Source organism: Aquarana catesbeiana, linkage group LG11 (assembly GCF_042186555.1).
Source record: "Aquarana catesbeiana isolate 2022-GZ linkage group LG11, ASM4218655v1, whole genome shotgun sequence".
Classification (NCBI taxonomy): Eukaryota; Metazoa; Chordata; class Amphibia; order Anura; family Ranidae; genus Aquarana; species Aquarana catesbeiana.
In genome coordinates, this window is record NC_133334.1 from 76,791,212 (window position 1) to 76,815,560 (window position 24,349).

At 43.5% G+C, this 24,349-nt stretch overlaps 1 protein-coding gene across 3 annotated transcripts in view; it reads right to left on the reverse strand.

Moving 5' to 3' along the window:
• Nucleotides 1-21,709, reverse strand: part of KCNQ1 (potassium voltage-gated channel subfamily Q member 1) — a 185,107-nt gene extending 163,398 nt beyond the window's left edge. For all 3 annotated transcript variants that reach the window (XM_073604554.1, XM_073604553.1, XM_073604555.1), the window contains exons 1-2: nt 21,541-21,709; nt 5,608-6,081 (exon numbers count right to left, since the gene is read on the reverse strand). In XM_073604554.1, the coding sequence (XP_073460655.1) occupies nt 5,608-5,966 (359 nt within the window). In that variant the 5' untranslated portion in view covers nt 5,967-6,081; nt 21,541-21,709. The remainder of the gene's footprint in view (nt 1-5,607; nt 6,082-21,540) is intronic.
• Nucleotides 21,710-24,349: the final 2,640 nt, after the last annotated feature.

The window sequence follows — 24,349 nt, forward strand, 5'->3', positions numbered from 1 at the left end:
TTTGAATCTCCTGCTGAACCGGTCGAGATTCGAACCATGTATGGGCAAGGGTGAATGTACCCAAGTTGATCGATCAATACAACCAGTCTGTCGGATTTTACATGCGATTATTGTCAGCGGCTGTTATAGCTGCTAGCAATAATCGCCATGTTCAGGCAAACACAATGGCTCCATGGGAAGGATTCCCCCCCATCAACACCCGTGGTTGCGGAAAGAAAACCACTCCATCCATAGCCGGCTTTTGCTTTATTTCCACATTGGAGGTATGGTTTTCTTTTCATGCAATTCTTCCATTAAGACCACTTCTTTGCAGGTCATGGAAAAAAAAAAAAAAAACACACAACACCACACACACACACACACACACACACACACACACTTTACTTATAAAAGGTTGTAAAGTCAGAAGGTTTTTTATCTTAATGCATTCTATGCATTAAGATAAAAAGCCTTCTGTGTGCAACAGCCCCCCTAATACTTTTCTGAGCCGAGTGTCTCAGCCATCGAGACTCTCCCTCCTGATTGGTGCCGTTGGCTCCCGCTGCTATCAAAGTCGGTTAGCCAATCAGCAGAGAGAGGGCGCGGGGACGGGCTGTAGCTTTGTGTCTGAATGGACAAAGGGAGCTGTGACTCGGCTCGGGTGCCCCCATAACAAACCGCGTTCTGCGGGAACACTCGACAGGAGGGAGGGACCAGGAGCACAGAAGAGGAGGATCTGGGCTGCTCTGTACAAATCCACTGCACACAGAGGAGGTAAGTAAACTTTTTTTTTTTTTATAAAATAATAAACCTAACAAAAAAAAAATATATGACTTTACAATCACTTTAAGGCTGAAGTTTAGGTATGGCAATTTTTTCAGTTATATTGGTCAAGCTTAGAGCAGTGAAAGTATGTACTGTATGTACCACACTTTTAGGATCCCTGTGGAAGCTGAAAAATCACTGTCGTAAGCACCACAAATACAGTGATCTCCATGAGCTTCCAGGTCCTGTGCAGAGCAGCTAACCTGCTGCATTTTGAACACGGGATCTCGCTTGATCAGCATGGGCACCATTCAGGAAAAAAAAAAAAAAAAGAGCATTTTCTCAATGAACGCAAAGTTTTCTCTGATTGGAGGAGGTGGAGAGGCTGAGCGGTGACATCACGATTTCCACCTTGTCCAATCAGAAAAAGCTTTGCATTAATTGAGGAAATGTAGCAAGGCCGCTACTAAGCACATGACCCATAAGCTAGTGGAGATCACTGTAGTAGCAGCGCCTTTCACAGGGACACCACAGGTATGGGACATATACATCTAATAATAATATTATTATTATTATTATTATTATTATTATTATTATTAACCTAGTCCAAGCTGAACCAAAGTTAAAAGTAGAAGTTTACCTTTGTAACATGTTACACTCTAAAAATGGTAACATTACTGTAATGCACCCACCCCCCACTGTAACAGTGGGTGGGGGGGTGGGGGGTCTTCTCCCTGCAACTGCTGTCACAACATACAAACCTCACGGCTGTGCGGAGCTCCACCCATGCAGCCCCGTCATTCATTCACTGAGTTCTGTGGATCAATAAATTACAAGTACTGTCTCCCTCCACAGCAGGCAGCTTGTAGTTTTCAATGAACTGCAAGGGCACTGGTGAGCGCGTTTGTATTACAGAGTCTGCAGGAGCCTGACATTGCACCCGCAATCTGCTGAACTGCAATGCTTTACAGGCTGCAGTGTAGAAAAAAAAAAAAATAATAATAATAATAAATAATAATAAAAATGTAACATGATGTGCATTTTTTTTTTCTTTTTTTTCACAAAACTTGAACTTATCCTTTAATTAGGTTTGCCGAAACCTAAACTTCAGCTTTAAAAATTACTCCAGATCTGCTACCTGAAAGGAATCCGATATATTAGACAGATTTTTTTTCACGCCTAGCACATGTGCATTATAGGAAAAACACAATTACAGTTTTGTCCATTCAAGAAAGAATTTCTATCTTGCTCCTTTTTTCTCATTGACAAATTTGACACTACTAACCATTAGAAAATCAAAAAGGAACATTCCAAAAAACATTTTTTGAACAAAATTCTTCTAGTGTTTGGTCAGTTTAACTCCTTCTATTCATTTAAACCTTTGTGTTTTTTCACCTTGCATCCTATGCATTAAGGTGAAAAAACACCTGGCAGTGACCGGCCCCCCAGTTTTACTTACCTGAGCCCCGTATTTCTGTCTGCAGAGACATGCTCTCCCTCTCTACACGGGGTTCTTGGCTCTTGATTGGATAGATCGATAGCAGCGCAGCCATTGGCACCCGTCAATCAAATCCAATGACACAAGAGCCAGGGGGGGCAGGGCCGAGTCCTGCATTTGGACTCTATTGACGCCAAATGCTGGACTCGGGAGCACGCCCGCAAGGTAACCCCCCGGGAAAGTGCTTCTCCGAGGGGGTTATCTGATGCGGGGAGGAGCCGCAAGAGCCACCGGGGGACCCCAGAAGACGAGGATCGGGGCACTGTGCAAAAAACAAACCCTTACAATCACTTTAAGCTTCAGGAAAAGTGTCTGTGTAGCTTTAGATAGATAACCAAGGTTCTGCAAAGAGCACCATGGAGGAGTCTTGTGTTTTGTTTTTTTACCTGGATGGAGCAGACAGACAACCTGAGGGGTCTCTCAGCTGCAATGTTTTTGTAATCTTGTTGTAAGGGGCTCACTGCCTGCCAGCCAGCCAATGAGACCTGCTAACAGGGTTGCCAATTTAGGACGTCAAAATTAAAAAACACTGCACTACCACATAAGAATAAGCATGGGGCATCTACTAAGCAAGCAAAAAAAATAAAAATAAAAATAAGGAGGAAAAAGGCTTTCCTTTTTTTTTTCTTAAAGAAGAGTTCAACCCAAAATGGAACTTCTACTTTAAGGGAAGGTGACCTCCTGACATGCAACATTTGGCATGTTATTTTTTTTTTGGGGGGGGGGGGGGGGGAGCGGAAACCCTCTTTTTAGAGGGTTCCAGCTCCCACTTCCTCCTGGGGCACCGCCGGAAGCAAGTTCACCTCTCCCCCCTCCCTCTCGGCAATCATCTGGGACACGTCACAGGTCCCAGATTGCCCGGCCAGTCACAGCGCGCCTCGCACATGCGCAGTGCGTGCCCAGCTGTGAAGCCACAGCCGGGCGCCCGCAGTGACTATGTCGGCGCCGCAAAGAGGAGGGGGAGAAAAGCGGGGCTTTGCCCCCCTGCATCGCTGGACCCTGGGCATAGGTCAGTGTCCAATTATTAAAAGTCAGCAGCTCCAGTATTTGTAGCTGATGACTTTTAATTTTTATGCAGAACTCCGCTTTAATGTTGGTAATATATTCAAGTAATAATGTGCAATGGCATTACAGCCATTATGCCCCATACACACGGTCGGATTTTCTGATGGACAATGTCCGATCGGAGCGTGTTGTCGGAAATTCCGACCGTGTGTGGGCGCCATCGGACATTTTCCATCGGATTTTCCGACACACAAAGTTGGACAGCAGGAGATAAAATTTTCCGACAACAAAATCCGTTGTCGGAAATTCCGATCGTGTGTACACAAATCCGACGGACAAAGTGCCACGCATGCTCAGAATAAATAAATAAAGAGATGAAAGCTATTGGCCACTGCCCCGTTTATAGTCCCGACGTACGTGTTTTACGTCACCGCGTTTAGAACGATCGGATTTTCCGACAACTTTGTGTGACCGTGTGTATGCAAGACAAGTTTGAGCCAACATCCGTCGGAAAAAATCCTAGGATTTTGTTGTCGGAATGTCCGAACAAAGTCCGACCGTGTGTACGGGGCATTAGAGTTTACCGATTTTTGTATATTTTCAAGTTGTACTTCTGCTTGTCAAAAAGCAAAATTTGTGTTTATGAAACTTGGTTTTATTGATAAAGACATTATATAATCACAACGGCTAAATCTGTGTCTGTAGCGCTCGTTTAAACCTTAATACCATAAATAACATGATATTAGATTTTTACTCCAAGCAGGGCTTTTTTTCAGCTGGAACTCGGTGGAACTCAGTTCCATCACCTGTGGCTCAGGCCCTCTGCTCCCTACTCACCACTATCACTTGTAAACACAGAAGTCCAGCTTCTGTGTTTACAAGTGACAGCTTGTCTCCCACAGATCTGATCTCCTGAGCGGCTCCCACTGAGTGCAGGATGGGGACAAGGGAGATGCAAGTGCCCAGGGTGCAGTGCAGATCCCGACACCCCCACTGGATGATCTCCCTGCAAGTGAGGAGGCAGAGCCACCTACAGTGAGGGGAGGTACTAGAGCAGGCTGGATGCTTCAGTGTAATAATGCAACACACGCAAGACTTGTGGAAGATGGTGGAGCTTTTAGGGAGGGAGGGAGGGAGAAGATGAGGGCAGTGGAAGGGGAGTTGCATACAGAGGTCATAGCTGAAGAGGGGTGAAAGTGAGATGTGGATGGGGGATGCGGAGGTAAGCAGCTGTGGAAGAAGGCTGAACTCTGCACTGTTTAGTGCACCCCTGAACCCTGCACTCTGTATGCAGCGCACCTCTGCCCCGACTCCAAGAGTATATAATGTTTGGCAATTCTAAAGAAATAATGCATTAAAACTTAACTAAACCCATTAGAATTTAGTTGCCTAAAATGTACTGGAGATTTTAGTCAACTAAAATGGTATTTTAGTCAAAAGACTATAACAAAGACCAAATCGAAATTTGAGGTCAAAATAAACACTGTTGAATAGCTCCTAAACCTACACGGTTTAGGAGAGATTTACACTGCATGCAGCTGGTGACATCACTGGCACATGCACTCTGAAGGGACGGCATACCCGCACCGCGGTCCGCGGCTCAAGCATGCACAGGAGTGACGTCATTGTGGCGCCACCGGAGGATGCGAACCTGGAAGGAAGACCGGGTGAAAATGGAAGTGCCTGCAGTGGTGAGAGCGCACCGCTGGAAGGCTTCGTTCTAAGGTAAGCATTTCATAATCTGCTAGTATGTGATGCAAACTAGCACATCATGCAGTTGTTTTACAGGGTTAAAAAATAATGTAGTTTACTACCGCTTGAATTAGAGTTCTGTCATTTTTCAGGGTGTCAGAAAAAAATAAATAAATAAAAAAAAAAAAAAAGAAGAAGTGCTCCATGTTTTGACAGTAAAAAATGCTGCGGGAGGTTGACAACACTGCCTGCTACTCCATTGATATTGCAAGCTGATTAAATAAAGCATGTGCCTGCTTTTACAGTTGGATTACCTTACCTGTATTACCAGAAAGGTGGCAGCCCTGACGCAGGAACAAAAGTGAAAGGGGCTATGCCACGGGCCAATCTCCTAAACAAGTTCCATTGCCTTGTAACATCAATAAGGGGGCAGGATGTCTCCATGAGCTGTCAGACATCCGGGCCCTTTACCATCAACCTGACTTTCTACAAGCACCAAAGAAACAAATAAAGATAGCGCCCTCTTCCGAGGTAAAGGTTAAGATGGAATCTTTTCCAGGATAAAAATGCAGTCAATACAATCAAAAACAAGTTTTAACTTAGCTGCCGTTCTACTAAAACACACAAATAAATATTAAACATCAAGAAAGCTAAAAAGGTCTACTCACACTGTAAAGTGATACACAAAACACTTCCATCCTGTTGGTCTTTCTAAAAAGTTATAAACTCTGCCTTGTATGTTGGTCCTTGTGAGCAGAGGTCTCCTGGCGCTGTAGATGGACATTCGGGGGTCTAGATTGATAACCGGCCGGGGCGATTCTGTGTTAATCAATACGTTGTGTTTCAGTTCAAATGTGGAGGTGCCTCGCTCCTGACCTTGTTGTCCATGGCTATTAAAGCCGTCATAATGTGTGTTCATATTTTCATTCATCTCCAAAGTGCTCTGTTTATTTTGGAGGTTCCGCTTGGAAGTTAAGATTCCAACTTTCCAGCTTCTTTGTGGTGAATTAGAAGGTGATGATGACATTGGGACAGGAAGAACTCTTTGCCAACAACTGTGACAAAAAATAAAATGAAAAAAAAAAAAAAAAATACTATATTTAGAAAACCCCCAGTTCTTCTTTTCCACCGGCGTCTGACATCTGGTTGGAGAACAAGAAGAAACAAAATCTGTTTAGTAACACACACACATACACAAGTCCTGAGGTCCTACCCACTTCAGCTCCCTCCTGATGACTCCCCTAGCATAGGAGTGGCCTACAATACAAGGTTAAGTGCAGGATTCCTTCCTCGGCATAGTGCTGTCAGATGTCTGCTAGGACTGTTGATTTTAAAGGTGCGAGTGCTAATGTTGCTTGTCTGGGAATGTCACCTTCCTGTTAACTTTCCCAGAACTTCTTAGGGAACATAAAAGTCACTTAGCAAAAACTGGAGCTGTTACTCTAACCAAATCAATCGATTACCCAATTGAGGGCTTGTGTAGCAGACGGGTATTGCGGTCACAGGCTGCCTTTTGCATTCCAAGTGTTGCCCAAATGCACGTGTGATGGTGCAAAACATAGCAAAAGACTGCATATGACCTGCTTTGCCTGCACTTCAAAAACACATCTCCACAGGACCTGCTGCGTTTAAAAGACTACAACGCAAAGCCGGTCAAATGCAGCCTCTGAATGGTCACCTACACCACTAAAGTAAATGCATTAGACATATGACCTAAAACACACATTAAAACGTAGCTACACAAACCCCAAGATCTACTTGTCACTATGACATGGGGATGTTTACATTCGTTGTAATAGGAATAAAAGTGAAAAAATAAATTTAAATATATAAAAAAAAAAAAAAGTATATATATATATATAATATAAAAATAAATAATTTAAGGCTCCCCCGTCTCCGTGTGCTCGCACACAAAAGCAAACACACACCTAAGTCGCGCCCGCATATGTAAACGGCGTTCACATCACACGTGAGGTATCACCGTAAGCATTTAAGTGAGAGCAACAATTCTAGCACTAGACCTCCTCTGTAACTCTAAACTGGTAACCTGTAAAAAAAAAAAAAAAAAATGTAAAGCGTCGCCTATGGAGATTGTTGAGTACCAAAGTTTGGCGCCATTCCACAAGTGCGTGCAATTTTAAAAGCATGACATGTTAGGTATCCATTTACTCTGCATAACATGTTTCACAATATACAAAAAAACTGGGCTAAAGTTTATGGTTTTGTTATTTTTTTTTTAAATTCATTAAACTGTTTTTTGCGTTTGAAAAATTGTTGCGCAAATACCATCTGACATAAAATGTTGCAATGACCGCCATTTTATTCCCTAGTGTCTCTGCTAAAAAAAAAAAAAAAAAAAAAAAAAAAAAAAAAAAACACAGACTGTTTGGGGGTTCTGAGCAGTTTTCTAGCAAGAAACGATGATTTTTACACGTAGGAGAGAAATGCCAGAATAGGCCCAGTATGGAAGTGGTTAATGTGGTTGTAAACCTCAGACCTGAAATGTGAACAAAGCAAAATCCCTCTATAGTATGTACTTTTTTCAATCTAGTGCACACAGAATCTAGTGCAGCTGTGCATGCAGGGGCTTTGTTAGGTGGCAAAAAAAACATGGGCTTCAACCCAAAGACCGAGCCCAGGCACCAGGGGGGTGTGCGTTACCTACCTGACATACACTGATCATTGCACTCACCTACCTGATCTACACTCACCTACCTGACATACACGGACATGATACAATGACCTACCTGACTTCAGGTGACGTGACCTCCTCCTGCAGCTCAGCCGTAGTGTGTGGCGCGCCCGTAGAGTAGACGGCAGATACTCCAGGCAGCCAGAGCCATGACACACGAGAGGAGAGGAGAGCCGCCCGCCTGAGCGCCGAGTGGGGATATTCTCACAATGGCGTGGCAGACGCATTGTAAATTACCGCCTTCTGGAGCCCGCAGCGCCTATGATGACGTCCCGCGGTCCCCGCATTGGACTAGTGGGACGTCCAGCATGGGCACTGCAGGCTCCAGAAGGTGGGACCTGCGAAGTCACTCGGCCACGCTCGGGTCAGATCGGTCCCCGCTTGGCAGCGGCACTCGGGCTCGGGGCTAATAATAGAACCGTGCATGCCCTAGACCCGGGGCTTTTTGGGGACCCACTCAGGGCTTCAGCCAACATCACCCCCCCCCCCCCCCCTGCTGACGCCACTCTGTGCATGATAGTCAATCAGCTTCTTCTCTTGGTAAAAACGGACGTTAAGACCCCTTTCACACTGGATGAGTTTTTCAGGCGCTACAGCACTAAAAATAGCGCCTGCATAGCGACCTGAAAAAAGCCTCAGCTGCAAACCCAGTGTGAAAGCCCGAGTGCTTTCACACTGGACGCTGCGCTGGCAGGGCGTCACAAAAAGTCCTGCCAGCAGCTTCTTTGCAGCGGTGTAGGAGCAGTGAATACACCGCTCCTCCACTGCTCCCGCCCATTTAAAACAATGGGGCAGCGCCGCCATATCACCAACAAAGCGCCATTGCAGCGGGGTTTTGCGGGCGGATTTAACCCTTTTTCGGCCGCTAGCGGGGGGGGTTAAAGCTGCCCCGCTAGCAGCCGAATAGCACCTTTAAAAATAGCGCCGCTTTACTGCCGACGCGGCTCAGTGTGAAAGGGGTCTCAGGAGCAGTTGGGCATTTTTTTCAGCTGCCCCTGACCTCTCCTCTTATCAGTACACAGGGTCGTTTATAGTCCTTTCTAGGCAGTTGAGTTTAGAAGCATTTTTTTTTTGGAAAGGAAAAAAAAAAAAAAAAAAAAAAAAAAAAAACGCGTTCAGGACAGATGTTCAGAGGCATTTGAAAACGCCAAACACCTGTAACAGCGCATACACGTGGCAACTCGCGTTTAGTTTAGTTTACAGGATTTCAATTTTTGACAAAAAATTAAAAAAAAAAAAAACACACACCTTTCTACAACGCAAACGTGGCTACACACAGCATGCAAACGTGGCAAAACGGAGGTTTTTAAATGTCGGTTACTATCTGTCAAATCGTTCAGGAGAGGTTGTAAAACTTCCCGTGTACATTAAGTCTTAAGAATAAAAAAGGCTCAACTACTGTGCAGCTCTACTAGGTGGGATGCAGAGTCTATGGTTTACTTTTAGGATTATAACTACTTAAAGATTAGAACCACCATCAGGAGAGGTTTCCTTCACTTCCCCTCTCTCTGACTCCAGGACAGGAATAAGTGAAAATCTCTCAAAGGCAAAGACAATAAAAGCTGACAAGGGTCCTAAACTCTGGTGGCCTTACCACTAAACTTAAGCGGCGGTGCACCCCCTCCGTCCCCCCATACTAAAAAGGCAGTATTACTCTTGGTAAACAGATACCAAACATGTCACGCATTAAAATTGTGCACACCCATGAAAATGGCAACGACGTAAAGCTTACTATCCATGTCAGTGGGGGAAGGCATGGATCCCGTGTCTCTGTAAAGCAGAGACATCGATCCATGCCTTCCCCTAGTAAAAGCACCTCCCACACTACAATAGAACACTGGCTAGGCACACAGTTAACCCTTTTTATTGCCCCTGTTTAACCTCTTCCCAGCCAGTGTCATTAGCACAGTGACAGTGCATATGTTTAGCACTGATCACTGCATTAGTGTCACTATATTTATGGGAAAAAAAACAAAACAAAAACGTATGTATGTATGTATATTTTTTTTCCTTTTCCCATAAATATATCCCATAGTTAGTAGACTAACTTTTGCACAAATCCACTGTGAGAATACAACGATCACTGCTTGCAGTCAGCCACCAGCAGCGATCTCAAGGTTGATAGATCAACTTCAGTACAACCAGCCTGCCACAGATGGATGAAAATTCAGCTGGTTCCTGCTGAACTGGCCAAATTTCGACCCATTTATGGCCAAAAGTTCTGCTTCAGCTAGCAGCTGCATGTGTAAAGTGAGTGGCCTCTAGATAGGTGTGCTTAGTATCTAACTGGAAATAAAACATTTCTAGACAAGTAGCTGATTGATGTGTAGAAATGGGAGGGTAGAGCAAATACATCAGTGATTAACAAAACAATGGACTGGGGTCAAAGTCTCGAAAGACAATTGGTGATTCATCAAATGCTTTATTTTTATAGCGGGCCAACTTTACCGAAATCACGCTAAATCTCTGGGATATTGGTGTAATGGTAAAATATTTACAGGCCTCTGATTTTCACAAAATGCAATGTACGGAGTAGAAGCTTCCAAATAATATCAAGGTGGCTAAGCACAAACTTTTATATATATATATATATATATATATATATATATATATATATATATATATATATATATATATATATATATATATATATATATATATATATATAGTGTCATTCCAACTTTTTCTGTCACACAGTATTTGCGCAGCAATTTTTCAAAACACTATTTTTTTTTTTTTGGAAGAAAAACAAACTCTTTCATGAAAAAATAAATAAAAAACAGTAAAGTTAGCCCAATTTTTTTTTTTTTGTATAATGTGACAGATGATGATACACCAAGTAGATACATACCAAACATGTCACGCTTTAAAATTGTGCACACTTGTGGTATGGAACCAAACTTCAGCACTTAAAAATCTACATAGGGGTGCCTTTAAAATTTTTTACAGGTTACATGTTTAGAGTTACAGAGGAGGTCTTGTGCTAGAATTATTGCTCCCGCTCGAACGTTCGTAGGGATACCTCTCACGTGTGGTTTGAACGTTGTTTACATATGCGTTCGCGGGGACGGGGGGCACTTCAATTTTTTTGTTTATTTTAATTTTACACTTTTCCCCGGAGGGAGGGGGCGTAAGAATGATCAAGTGGACGGTGAAAGGAATCGTTGGCGGCAAAGATTGATTTCTGAATGATGCCTGTGGCTACAGGTATCATTCAGATATCACCACTGAAAGCCCAGGACGTAATGACGGCCAGCGGTCCTCAAGTGGTTAAAGGGAACTTGTACTTTGCCTGGACAAGCCAAAGTAACAGCATGTCGGATACTAAGCAATTGCACGAGTATCAGTACTTGTGCAAATGCTCCGATACCTGAAACCAATACGTTCAGGCTTGTTTCTTTTAAAAAAAAAAAAAAAAAAAAAGCCAGCAATTATCACAGTATATATAAAATAATATGTAAAGTGGTTGGAGAGAAGATACAGAATGGAAAAGATGTTTTTATTACAAATTATGTGAGCAGACTGTAATTCCTCTTTAGGCAGCATAGAAAGTCTCTCTTCAGCCTCATGTACAGACATGCAATACATCCCCGGACACTGACACAGGGCAGGAAGACCTGCAGACTGTTCACTGTTAGTTATTGCAAAACGTTAGATGGACGGAAAAGAGCAGAAATCATTTTCTTAGGCTGCAGCACACAGCACACGGCTGCTAAACATCCAAGTTCCAGTAGGCTACATGGGATATAACAGGACCAACCCTTTTTCCCATTGCTTTACAGTATTAATCATTGTAACAGTAGTAAATAAATCCCAGGAAAAGCATCCTATACCCATGTTATAAGGCTAGCTTCACAAGTATGGTTATATAATCACATGCAGTTGTCCAACGCGTTTCCCCTCACACAGCGCGGTTCTTTAGCAGACCGACGCCTATGCCAAAGCACCATGTAGTTCCATGCGGCTGTATTGTAAAAAAGGGTCAGGGACTTTTTTCCCTGCATTTCCCGCAGGTACAGCAGCCCATTTAAATGAACAGGTTGCTGTGCCTGCACAAACCTGAGCTGCACCACTTATAATAGTGTGGAACCAGCCTGGCACTGGATCAATCTCCTGGTATTGGGGGGGAGGGCACACTAAGAGAACCAGTAAAAGTGAATAATCAGCCATGCCCCTAATGTTCAGCCTTCCGCACAGTGACATCTTCATGTGTATGATCTTGGGGAGCCATTGCAGCAGTACCCCAAACCAGAACGGATGGTGGTCAGGTACCTGGACAGGGGACTTAGGTGAGTATACAGTTGTGCTCATAAGTTTACATACCCTGGCAGAATTTATGATTTCTTGACCATTTTTCAGAGAATATGAATGATAACACAAGAACTTTTCTTTCACTCATGGTTAGTGTTTGGCTGAAGCCATTTATCATCAATCAACTGCGTTTTCTCTTTTTAAATCATAATGACAACAGAAACTACCCAAATGACCCTGATTAAAAGTTTACATACCCTGGTGATTTTGGCCTGATAACATGCACACAAGTTGACACAAAGGGGTTTGAATGGCTATTAAAAGGTAACCATCCTCACCTGTGATCAGTTTTCTTGTAATTAGTGTGTGTATATAAAAAGGTCAATGAGTTTCTGGACTCCTGACAGACCCTTGCATCTTTCATTCAGTGCTGCACTGACGTTTCTGGATTCTGAGTCATGATGAAAGCAAAATAATGGTCAAAGGATCTGCGGGAAAAGGTAGTTAAACTGTATAAAACAGGAAAGGGATATAAAAAGATATCCAAGGAATTGAGAATGCCAATCAGCAGTGTTCAAACTCTAATCAAGAAGTGGAAAATGAGGGTTTCTGCTGAAACCAAACCACGGTCAGGTAGATCAACTCAGAATTTCAGTCACAACTGCCAGGAAAATTGTTCGGGATGCAAAGAAAAACCCACAAATAACTTCAGGTGAAATACAGGACTCTCTGAAAACATGTGGTTTCAAGATGCACAATAAGGTGGCACTTGAAGAAAGATGGGCTGCATGGTCGAGTCACCAGAAGAAAGCCATTACAGCGCAAATGCCACAAAGTATCCCACTTACAATACGCCAAACAGCACAGAGACAAGCCTCAAAGCTTCTGGCACAAAGTCATTTGGAGTGATGAAACCAAAATCGAGCTTTTTGGCCACAACCATAAATGCTACATTTGAAGAGGAGTCAACAAGGCCTATGATGAAAAGTACACCATTCCTACTGTGAAACACGGAGGTGGATTGCTGATGTTTTGGGGATGTGTGAGCTACAAAAGGCACAGGAAATTTTTATCAAAATTGATGGCAAGATGAATGCAGTATGTCATCAAAAAATACTGGAGGAACATTTGCATTTATTAGCCAGGAAGCTGCGAATGGGATGTACTTGGACAGTCCAACATGACAATGATCCAAAACACAAGGCCAAGTTAACCTGTCTTTGGCTACAGCAGAATAAAGTGAAGGTCCTGGAGTGGTCCATCTCAGTCTCCTGACCTCAATATCATTGAGCCACTCTGGGGAGATCTCAAAAGTGCAGTTCATGCAAGACAGCCCAAGAATTTCCAGGAACTGGAGGCTTTTTGCCAAGAAGAATGGGCAGCTTTACCATCTGAGAAGATAAAAGAGCCTCATCCACAAATACCACAAAAGACTTCAAGCTGTCATTGATGTTAAAGGGGGCAATACATGGTATTAAAGCGGAGTTTCACCCAAAAGTGGAACTTCTGCTTTAAGCACTCCTCCCCCCTTACATGCCACATTTGGCATGTAATTTTTTTGAGGGGGGGTGGATGACTACTTTAGAGAGGGACTTCCTGTCCCACTTCCTCCTTCCGCCCACAGACCACCTAGGCGACTCCTCCTCTCCCCTAGGCGGTCCCTTCCTCTCTGCAAGAGACACGTGACAGGTCCCAGAAGATTGCCTGTCCACTGGGAGAGCGCAGCGCGACTCACGCCTGAGCAGTGCGTGCCCGGCCGTGAAGCTGCAAGCTGTCATGGCCGGTGGCCCACAGTTCCAATGGATGCACCGAGAAGAGGGAGAGGAGCGAGGCTCCGTGCCGCTACATCGCTGGACCGTGGAACAGGTAAGCGTCTGTCTATTAAAAGTCAGCAGCTAAACTTTTTGTTATGACTGTATTTTGGATTTTTATTAATTTTTGCAACTAAAGATGCCTTTTCTATGGAGTGCGGCAGTCCAGGATCTTCTTCTCTCTTCTTCACCTTTCATAACATGTTACATTACACTCATATAAAGGGGATAACATGTTACAAACAGATCGGCCCCCCGCACCTCCCCGATCCCCACTGTGGCAACTAGTGGGGTTCTTCTCCTTTCCCACTAGCTGTCACAATTGACAGCGCTCTGGGCATGGAAAACTACAAGGTCCAGGGGCCTTTACGGCTGTCAGGTTGTAGTATTCAATGAACCACCACGGCGATGTGGAGAGCAGCGGTAGTTCATTCATACTTCCTGCCAGATTGTATCTGCTTACCCGTACGGGATGTACAGGCACACAGATACACTGGCTCTGCTGGAGACCTACATGGCACCAGAAATCTGCTGTTCACTGGTGCAATGCTTTACAGGGTCAAAATAAATAAAATAAATGCACATTTTATTACCTGAAAGAAAAAAAAAAAAAAAAAAAAAAGCATTTATTATTTTGTTTATTTTTTGCAAAAAGCAAAAACTTGACCCCGATTACTTTTTAAAGGATAAGTTTCATTCAGTCACCAGGGTTCTATAGATCAGCTGTTGCATAGTAAATTTATTCTGTTGCAGAAACAATTCCTTACTGCTCAACTCCATTTAATACTGTGAGGTAGCTGTTTACTTTTTGTGATGACTTGCAACAAAACTGACTTTTGTAACTCTATTTCAGTAGATTTCAAAATTGCAGTAAGTTACTTTGCAACTGAAATTGTTGCACTTTAGTCACAAATGTTAGACGTGGTCTCAACCGCTTCTTGGGTTAGCGCATCAATGTGACAATACACCTAGTTTGTCTCTGAGAAGGATTTCGGTTTGGAATTAGCACTACAATATGCAAGTTGCAGCTGTATTGTGCTTTTCATCTGACTGGTCGCAATGGACACAACAGAATTGATCAATGTTTCCCTATGAACCGTAGTAAATCTGTCACACACACATACATTGACTGCTCCTGTTTAGCATCGCTTTTTCCAAGCAAATCCATTTTCTGCAAGCATAGAAAAATACCTGTTTGTCAGAATTCCAGAGTACTGTACGGATATCCTAAACAATGTAACCAGCCATCTTCTGTGGACTACGAAACACCTCCCCACAATATAATGGAGAATATGAGAGGGGGAGGCATCCAAAGACACCAGGGTGACAGCACAATTCCTCCACAGACTAAGCACTTCTATACACATCTCTCCAAGGTGGGCCCTCTACAATGGTATTTGACACCCTCTGTCTTCAGCAGACCGGCTGCCCTTGTGCAATATTCACAATTTATGGTATACTTCTTAAAGCGGAACTATCCCCCCCCCCCCCATCTATTAAATCTTCTACCTGTGTTGTTTTAACTTTGGATAGTAAAACATTTTTCTGCCAGTAAATACCTTATACAGCCCACTTCCTGTTTGTCTGGTAAAAAGCCTAGGATGAGGCTTAAGAGGGCCAATGAGAGCTGCAGGTGTGTGTCAGTGTAAATCCAGGAAGTGAACAGGCAGCAGCTTCAGCTGCCCACACTTAAAATGGTTGCAGGAGGGAGATTTCTGCAGCATATTTGGCAAGTACAGAATCACAGTATATATAAAATATGCAAAGTGGTTGGAGGGAAGCTTCAGAATGGCAAAGATGTTTTGATTACAAATTATGTGAGCAGACTGCAATTCCTCTTTAACCACTTGCCGACCGCCTCACGCAGATATACTGCGGCAGAATGGCACGGGCAGGCAGAATCACGTACCTGTACGTGATCTGCCTCCCGCGGGACCCCCCCCCCCCGGTGCCTGAGGCGGTCGGCTTGTGTCTGGGAGCGATGAGAGGTGAGGGGGAGGCCATCCATTCATGGCCCCCCCCTCGCGATCGCTCCCAGCCAATCGGATTCTTCCTCTGCTGCTGTATGCTAAACAGCAGCAAAGGAAATTATGTCATCTCTCCTCGGCTCGGTATTTTCCGTTCTGGCACCGAGGAGAGAAGACTGCAATGTGAGTGCACAACACACACACTCAGTAGAACATGCCAGGCACACATTACACCCCTGATCCCCCCCCCCGTCACACTGACACCAAGCAGTTTTTTTTTTTTTTCTGATTACTGCATTGGTGTCAGTTTGTGACAGTTAGTGTGGTAGGGCAGTTAGTATTAGCCCCCTTTAGGTCTAGGATACCCCCCTAATAAAGTTTTAACCCCTTGATCACCCCCCGTTGCCAGTGTCAGTAAGCGATCATTTTTCTGATTGCTGTATTAGTGTCACTGGTGACGCTAGTTAGGGAGATAAATATTTAGGTTCGCCGTCAGCGTTTTATAGCGACAGGGACCCCCATATACTATCTAATAAAGGTTTTAACCCCTTGATTGCCCCCTAGTTAACCCTTTCACCACTGATCACCGTATAACCGTTACGGGTGACGCTGGTTAGTTCGTTTATTTTTTTATAGTGTCAGGGCACCCATTACTGAATAAAGGTTTAGCCCCCTGATCGCCCGGCGGTGATATGCGTCGCCCCAGGCAGCGTCAGGTTAGCGCCAGTACCGCTAACACCCACGCACGTAGCATATGCTTCCCTTAGTGGTATAGTATCTGAACGGATCAATATCTGATCTGATCTATACTAGCGTCCCCAGCAGTTTAGGGTTCCCAAAAACGCAGTGTTAGCGGGATCAGCCCAGATACCTGCTAGCACCTGCGTTTTGCCCCTCCGCCCGGCCCAGCCCAGCCCACCCAAGTGCAGTATCGATCGATCACTGTCACTTACAAAACACTAAAAACGCATAACTGCAGCGATCGCAGAGTCAGGCCTGATCCCTGCGATCACTAACAGTTTTTTTGGTAGAGTTTTGGTGAACTGGCAAGCACCAGCGGCCTAGTACACCCCAGTCGTAGTCAAACCAGCACTGCAGTAACACTTGGTGACCCGAACCTGGAACCGGTTACAGTTATAAAAGTTACAGTTACAAAAAAAAGTAAAAAAAAAAAATATATTAAAAAAAAAAAAAAAAAGTTGTTTCATTGTTCTCTCTCTCTATTGTTCTGCTCTTTTTTACTGTATTCTATTCTGCAATGTTTTATTGTTATGTTTTATCATGTTTGCTTTTCTTCAGATATGCAATTTTTTATACTTTACCGTTTACTGTGTTTTATTGTTAACCATTTTTTTGTCTTAAGGTATGACTTTGAGTGGTTATACCAGAATGATGCCTGCAGGTTTAGGTATCATCTTGGTATCATTCTTTTCAGCCAGCGGTCGGCTTTCATGTAAAAGCAATCCTAGCGGTTAATTAGCCTCTAGACTGCTTTTACAAGCAGTGGGAGGGAATGCCCCCACCGTCTTCCATGTTTTTCTCTGGCTCTCCTGTCTCAACAGGGAACCTGAGAATGCAGCCGGTGATTCAGCCAGCTGACCATAGAGCTGATCAGAGACCAGAGTGGCTCCAAACATCTCTATGGCCTAAGAAACCGGAAGCTATGAGCATTTCATGACTTAGATTTCGCCAGATGTAAACAGCGCCATTGGAAAATTGGGAAAGCATTTTATCACACCGATCTTGGTGTGGTCAGATGCTTTGAGGGCAGAGGAGAGATCTAGGGTCTAATAAACCCCATTAAAAAAAAAAAAAAAAAAAAAAAAAAACACCCCTGTCCCCCCCTGCTCTCACGCTAAGGTGAACGCAAGCTTCGGTCTGGCGTCAAATGTAAACAGCAATTGCACCATGCATGTGAGGTATCACCACGAAGGTCAGATCAAGGGTAGTAATTTTAGCAGTAGACCTCCTCTGTAAATCTAAAGTGGTAACCTGTAAAGGCTTTTAAAAATGTATTTATTTTGTTGCCACTGCACGTTTGTGCGTAATTTTAAATCATGTCATGTTTGGTATCCATGTACTCGGCCTAAGATCATCTTTTTTATTTCATCAAACATTTGGGCAATATAGTGTGTTTTAATGCATTAAAATTTAAAAAAAAGTGTGTTTTTTTTCCCCCCAAAAAAAAATGCGTTTGAAAAATCGCTGCGCAAATACTATGTGAAAAAAAAATTAAACACCCACCATTTTTATCTGTAGGGCATTTGCTTAAAAAAAAAAAAAAAAAAATAATGTTTGGGGGTTCAAAGTAATTTTCTTGCAAAAAAAAAATAATTTTTTCATGTAAACAAAAATTGTCAGAAAGGGCTTTGTCTTCAAGTGGTTAGAAGAGTGGGTGATGTGTGACATAAGCTTCTAAATGTTGTGCATAAAATGCCAGGACAGTTCAAACCCCCCCCCCCCCCAAATGACCCCATTTTGGAAAGTAGACACCCCAAGCTATTTGCTGAGAGGCATGTCGAGTCCATGGAATATTTTATATTTTGCGGGAAAAATACAAATTTTTTTTTTTTTTTTGCACAAAGTTGTCACTAAATGATATATTGCTCAAACATGCCATGGGAATATGTGAAATTACACCCCAAAATACATTCTGTTGCTTCTCCTGAGTACGGGGATACCACGTGTGAGACTTTTTGGGAGCCTAGCCGCGCACGGGACCCCAAAAACCAAGCACCGCCTTCAGGCTTTCTAAGGGCATACATTTTTGATTTCACTCTTCACTGCCTATCACAGTTTCGGAGGCCATGGAATGCCCAGGTGGCACAAACCCCCCCAAATGACCCTATTTTGGAAAGTAGACACCCCAAGCTATTTGCTGAGAGGTATAGTGAGTATTTTGCAGACCTCACTTTTTGTCACAAAGTTTTGAAAATTGAAAAAAGAAAAAAAAAAAAAAAAAAAACATTTTTTTCTTGTCTTTCTTCATTTTCAAAAACAAATGAGAGCTGCAAAATATTCACCATGCCTCTCAGCAAATAGCTTGGGGTGTCTACTTTCCAAAATGAGGTAATTTGGGGGGGGTTTGTGCCACCTGGGCATTCCATGGCTTCCGAAACTGTGATAGGCAGTGAAGAGTGAAATAAAAAATTTACACCCTTAGAAATCCTGAAGGCGGTGGTTGGTTTTCGGGGCCCCGTACGCTGTTAGGCTCCCAAAAAGTCCCACACATGTGGTATCCTCGTACTCAGAAGCAGCTAAATGTATTTTGGGGTGTAATTCCACATATGCCCATGGCCTGTGTGAGCAATATATCATTTAGTGACAACTTTTTGTAATTTTTTTTTGTCATTATTCAATCACTTGGGACAAAAAAAATGAATATTCAATGGGCTCAACATGCCTCTTAGCAATTTCCTTGGGGTGTCTGCTTTCCAAAATGGGGTCATTTGGGGGGGGGTTTTGTACTGCCCTGCCATTTTAGCACCTCAAGAAATGACATAGGCAGTCAAACTAAAAGCTGTGTAAATTCCAGAAAATGTACCCTAGTTTGTATACGCTTAGACATTTTTTTTACCAAAGACATGTGGCCGAATACATTTTGGCCTAAATGTATGACTAAAATGGAGTTTATTGGATTTTTTTTATAACAAAAAGTAGAAAATGTCATTTTTTAAAAAAAATTTCGGTCTTTTTCCGTTTATAGCGCAAAAAATAAAAAACGCAGAGGTGATCAAATACCATCAAAAGAAATCTCTATTTGTGGGAAGAAAAGGACGCAAATTTCGTTTGGGTACAGCATTGCATGACCGCGCAATTAGCAGTTAAACAGCGCAGTGCCAAATTGTCAAAAGTGCTCTGGTCAGGAAGGGGGCAAATCCTTCCGGGGCTGAAGTGGTTAAACACACGTTTGCTCACCCTCCATATTTAACTGAAGCCTAGGAGAGAGAACTGGGCTGGTCGCTCACTACCAATGATGGGGAAAAGTAATTCTATCTCACATTTAAATTGAGTCTCCGCCCAAGTGCAAGAGAGGAATTATAAGCTCCTGTCTAGGTGGTATGGATGCCCTGACAGTCCACATAAGATTTCGAAAGTGTACCCCGACCACTGATGGTGCTATGGAGACAGACAAGCGGAGTTTCCCCTTTTGGGTGAAGCTCTGCTTTAATGCATTCACTGATTTAAGTTAAAAAACAACCTTCTGAGGGCAGCTACCCCTCCCCCAGCCTGTCCTTATACTTACCCGAGCCCAATCTCGATCCAGTGGTGTGCATGGGAGAAGCGGCTCTCTTCCTTCTCATTCTCAGAGACACCAGTTCAGCAGGGATTAGACGAATTTCTATCCATATGTAGCCACCGATTGGCTCCCGCTGTGTCCAATCACAGTGGAAGCAGCACTTTGGTGGCATGCACATGCTCCCTGTACGTGGTTTTGCATAGCCAGGCCGCCCTGCCGGAGCTGGTTAAAGTGTTACTAAAGCCAGGACCCTGCATTCACTATATCTGGTCTCCCACAGTACACGGAAATGCAATTATTTTAGTAAATATAAACTGCTAAATACCTTTTCTCATCAGCATTATATAGCAGTCTTACGACTTTTATCAGTGTCCGGTCAAGCACTAGTTAAAGCTTGTAGGGAGGAGTTTTCATTCACCACTGACTGCACTATGAGGCTGCATGACCCCGACCCTCTGGACAGTGCTGATCACATGCACCCTCCCCCCATGTGATCAATAGCAATACACCAAACTGAGCATGTGCAGAGTGACTCCAAGGCTCTGTTCTATCAGCAGATGAATTGGGGACAGTAAAAGAAGGGGAGGATCAGAAAAGACAGGATCAAACAGATAGAGAATATATATATATATATATATATTTTATTTTTTTTTTATATCTCTATCACACTTTTTTTTTTTTTTATATTACATTCACAGCAATCCCTGCCTTCAAGGAGCTTACAATCTAAAAGGTCCCTAAGGGTCCTTTCACACAGGCTTTCCGATCAGGTCCGCCTTTCAGTTTTGCAGGCGGACCTGATGATTGGACTTTGCAGTCTCCTCTATGGAGCGGCGGATGTCAGCGGACACCTGCCGGACGGTGTCCGTTCTGCACAGCGAAGAGGACCTGTCATGTGCCTGCTGGGGGGGGGGGGACACAATTCAATGCACATTCTAGGGACAATATAGACAGGAGCTTATTAACCTACCAGCATGTCTTTGGAGTGTAGGAGGAACCCAGAAACCCAGGCAGGCACAGGGAGAACATGCAAACTCCAGGCATTCGATTTATTACACTCTTCAGTGGTGTTCAGAGTATGCATTGATTCTACAATAAAAGACTATTGGGTCGCAGCAACACATTTCTACACATACTTCAGATATAAAGCAGACACCCAGCAGGCATAGGCTGTACAATACACAGGATTTAAAGGCTTTACATAGCCTGTAGTTTCCAGGAACTACACGTCTCCATGGCTTAAGGTTATCATACACTGTACAATCTCCTTTTGCTCTACCATGAACTATATAGTACAAGGACCTGCCTGATCGGATACAAATGACAAGTCCTGGTTAGGTTTGTCCTCATATTACATAGTTCTGGGAAATCTGAAGGCGACTGTATAGAAATTGTGCAATCACATAGTACATATAGGGTGTGACCAGCTTAGATCTCTGTAACTAAGGAACCACAAGAAATATTCTACAAAACAGGATGGCATTGGGGACTATCCAGGGCTCATCATCACAGTCCCAGCACACACAAATCAAGTTCCAGCTCCATGAGAGCAGCAAGGAAGAGTGCAAACAAGTCTTCTCATACAGAATGTGCAGATCTAGAAGATTTCTCCCCAAATCTTGCCAGGCCAGAGATCTTACCTATTTCCTCCGCATGGTCCCCCAGGCTTGCATGAAGATCCCAGGCAGAGGAGGGAGGAAGAGATCTAGGAAGTGCTCAGGTTTCCTCTTGGATCGCACGCCTGCAACATGTAAACTTTCAGAACTTCACTTCCTCAGTGGTTTCACTGCTGATATTTTTACATCATCTCCTACAAGAAAAAAAAAAAAAACAAACAAAAAAAAAAAAAAAGAAACCATCTTCCTTAAAGTGAGGATTCAGAGCATAGTGTAGAAGACAACAGACCCAGGCAGAGATCACACTGCTGGCAGCCATTAAACTTATTGTAACCTGAGACTGTTAAAAGGCTCCTGGAGTTTTTCTGCTCCCTCTTTTGTTAACCCTCTAGGAGCAGCAAAGGCTCAAGAGAAGATCTGGAGGGACCATGTGATGGCATGCAGGGACTTCCTATTCATCACTAGAGATCATTGTGCACCAATTGTCGGAGTGGCCCAGGCCATTGCACAATTGCACAGCCACTTTATTAGTTTTTATTTATTTTTCTCCCACTGTTGGTCACTGCTTTGACTTTTGTGTGTGTTTTCTCATGGATGAAGGGTGCGAGTCCTCAGGCTTGCCCTGACGTCTAGGGGAAAGATGTGTGGCCCTCAGCCCCTCGACCAAGTCTTTGATGATCGGCTTTGGCTGACCTAGAAGAACGGGGCATTCTGGCTAGGCAGACCATTGGAAACCTTAGTCCCTGTCAGGAGCCTTGCGCCTAGGGCTGCCACCTCATCCCTTTAAACCCGAACACATAATAATTACACAGGTTCTGTGGCTGATTAAGGTGCTAGTTAAACTCACTTGGTGCTTTATCTGCTTTTAATTAGCCTCAGAACCTGCGTAGTTCAAAGGTGTTCAGGTTTAAAGTGATGAGGTGACAACCCTACTTGCGCCCTGGGAGATCAAGGTAGAGGTCCTACTCCTTCGGGGGATATGGACTAAAGCACACCCATGGGTTGCCAACCGTCAGTAAATTTACAGACAGTTTGTAAGAATCAGTGATTTTTTTTTACAATTGTTTGTAAATATCAGGGGCTAATAATTTGTTATGCTGTGTTGACTTTTTAAGTGTAAACCAGACAAATTGCTTGTTATGGGTGCAGTATTGTCAATGTTTCCATATTGTGTTTATACTGTTAAAATATTGATTGTCTTAGTTTTTAATAGGAGTTCTAACAATTGTCGGGTTGTCAGCCCAAAAATGTGCTCTGTCAGTAAAAAATGCTGCGGGAGGTTGGCAACACTGGCACACTTTGTGCGCGTTTCCTATACATGTGTTTTTGTTCACTTATGGGTTTTCCATTTAGATTTTTGCACCACCACGGACTGAGAAAAAAAAAAATAGTTGTAGTGGCTTTGTGGCTCATTACAACTAAGGATGAGCTCTGGCGTGTTCGTGCACAGCCCACATGCAGAGCCCGCCAGGAAGTCGGCACTGCACAACGCTTATCACAGGCAGTGAGACATTTATCGATGTGAGGCTGCAGAGATCGGGAAATGTCTCACTGCCTGTGATTAGCGCTGTGCAGTGCCGACTTCCTGGCGGGCTCTGCACGTGGGCTGTGCGAACACGCCGGAGCTCATCCTTAATACCAACCATTTAGCCCCGGTTCCCACACTACATTCCTGTGCAATTCACATGCGATTCAATGCATTTTGAATGGGCTCAAATCATCACACCAAAGAAGTACAGACACCTTTTTTTGGAGCCTCAACCGGATCTCATGGTCCTTTTGTACCAAGTGATCTGGTGCAGGCAAACCACACTGTTTGTTGGCAGGCAGCTGATCTCAAACACAGATTGGGGAACCCTGCGTTTCCTGCACTGCATATGTGAAACCTAGGCCAAAGGCGGACTTACACAGTTAGAGTTTTCCTCGAAAAATTATAATTTTCAAAGTGTTTAGGCCTGGTTCACATCTACGCAAGTTGCAGTTAATGCGTTTTCCCAGGTGCATTTTTTCACACACTTTTATTTTGGAGCTTTTTTGATGCGTTTCACGTTTTTGGGAGGTGTCTGTTGTCATGCGGGAGAAACCAACACAAACGCATCAAAAACACAAGCACTGTGGATCCAAAAAACGCAACTTGCTGCAGGAAAAAAGTCCCAGACCCTTTCCAAAAAACGCACCAGTGGAAAACGCAGAGATGTGAACGTGACCCATAGAAAATCATGTTAACTACTTCCCTCCTGTAGGACGTCCATGGGCGTCCTGGGGTTGCAGTTATACCAGTACCAGTACGTCTCTGTGCCTGTACGGGCCACCCGCCCACAGTACATTATGAGTGGACAGTCTGGCAGCGGTTAAATGCAAAGAAAATAATAAATAAAAATAATTGTATTTAAGCCTGTTATGAAGCTGCCAGGTGGAAAAGTGTCAGCCAAACAGTGTTTGCAGCCAATCAGGTGCAGCTACTGTTTAGGTAGGTTACATTGCTTTCTTAACCACTTCAGCCCTGGAAGGATTTACCCCCTTAATGACCAGGCCAATTTTTGCTATACGACACTGCATCGCTTTAACTGACAATTGCGCGGTCATGCCACACTGTACCCAAACAAAATTGGTGTCCTTTTTTTCCCACAAGTAGAGCTTTCTTTTGGTGGTATTTGATCACCTCTGCAGTTTTTATTTTTTGAGCTATAAACAAAAAAAGACCGAGAGAAAAAAAAAATATATATATATTTTTTACTTTCTGCTTTAATACATATCCAAAAAAAAAAAAAATATATATATATATATAATAGATATATATATTCATCAGTTCAGGCCAATATGTATTCTGCTA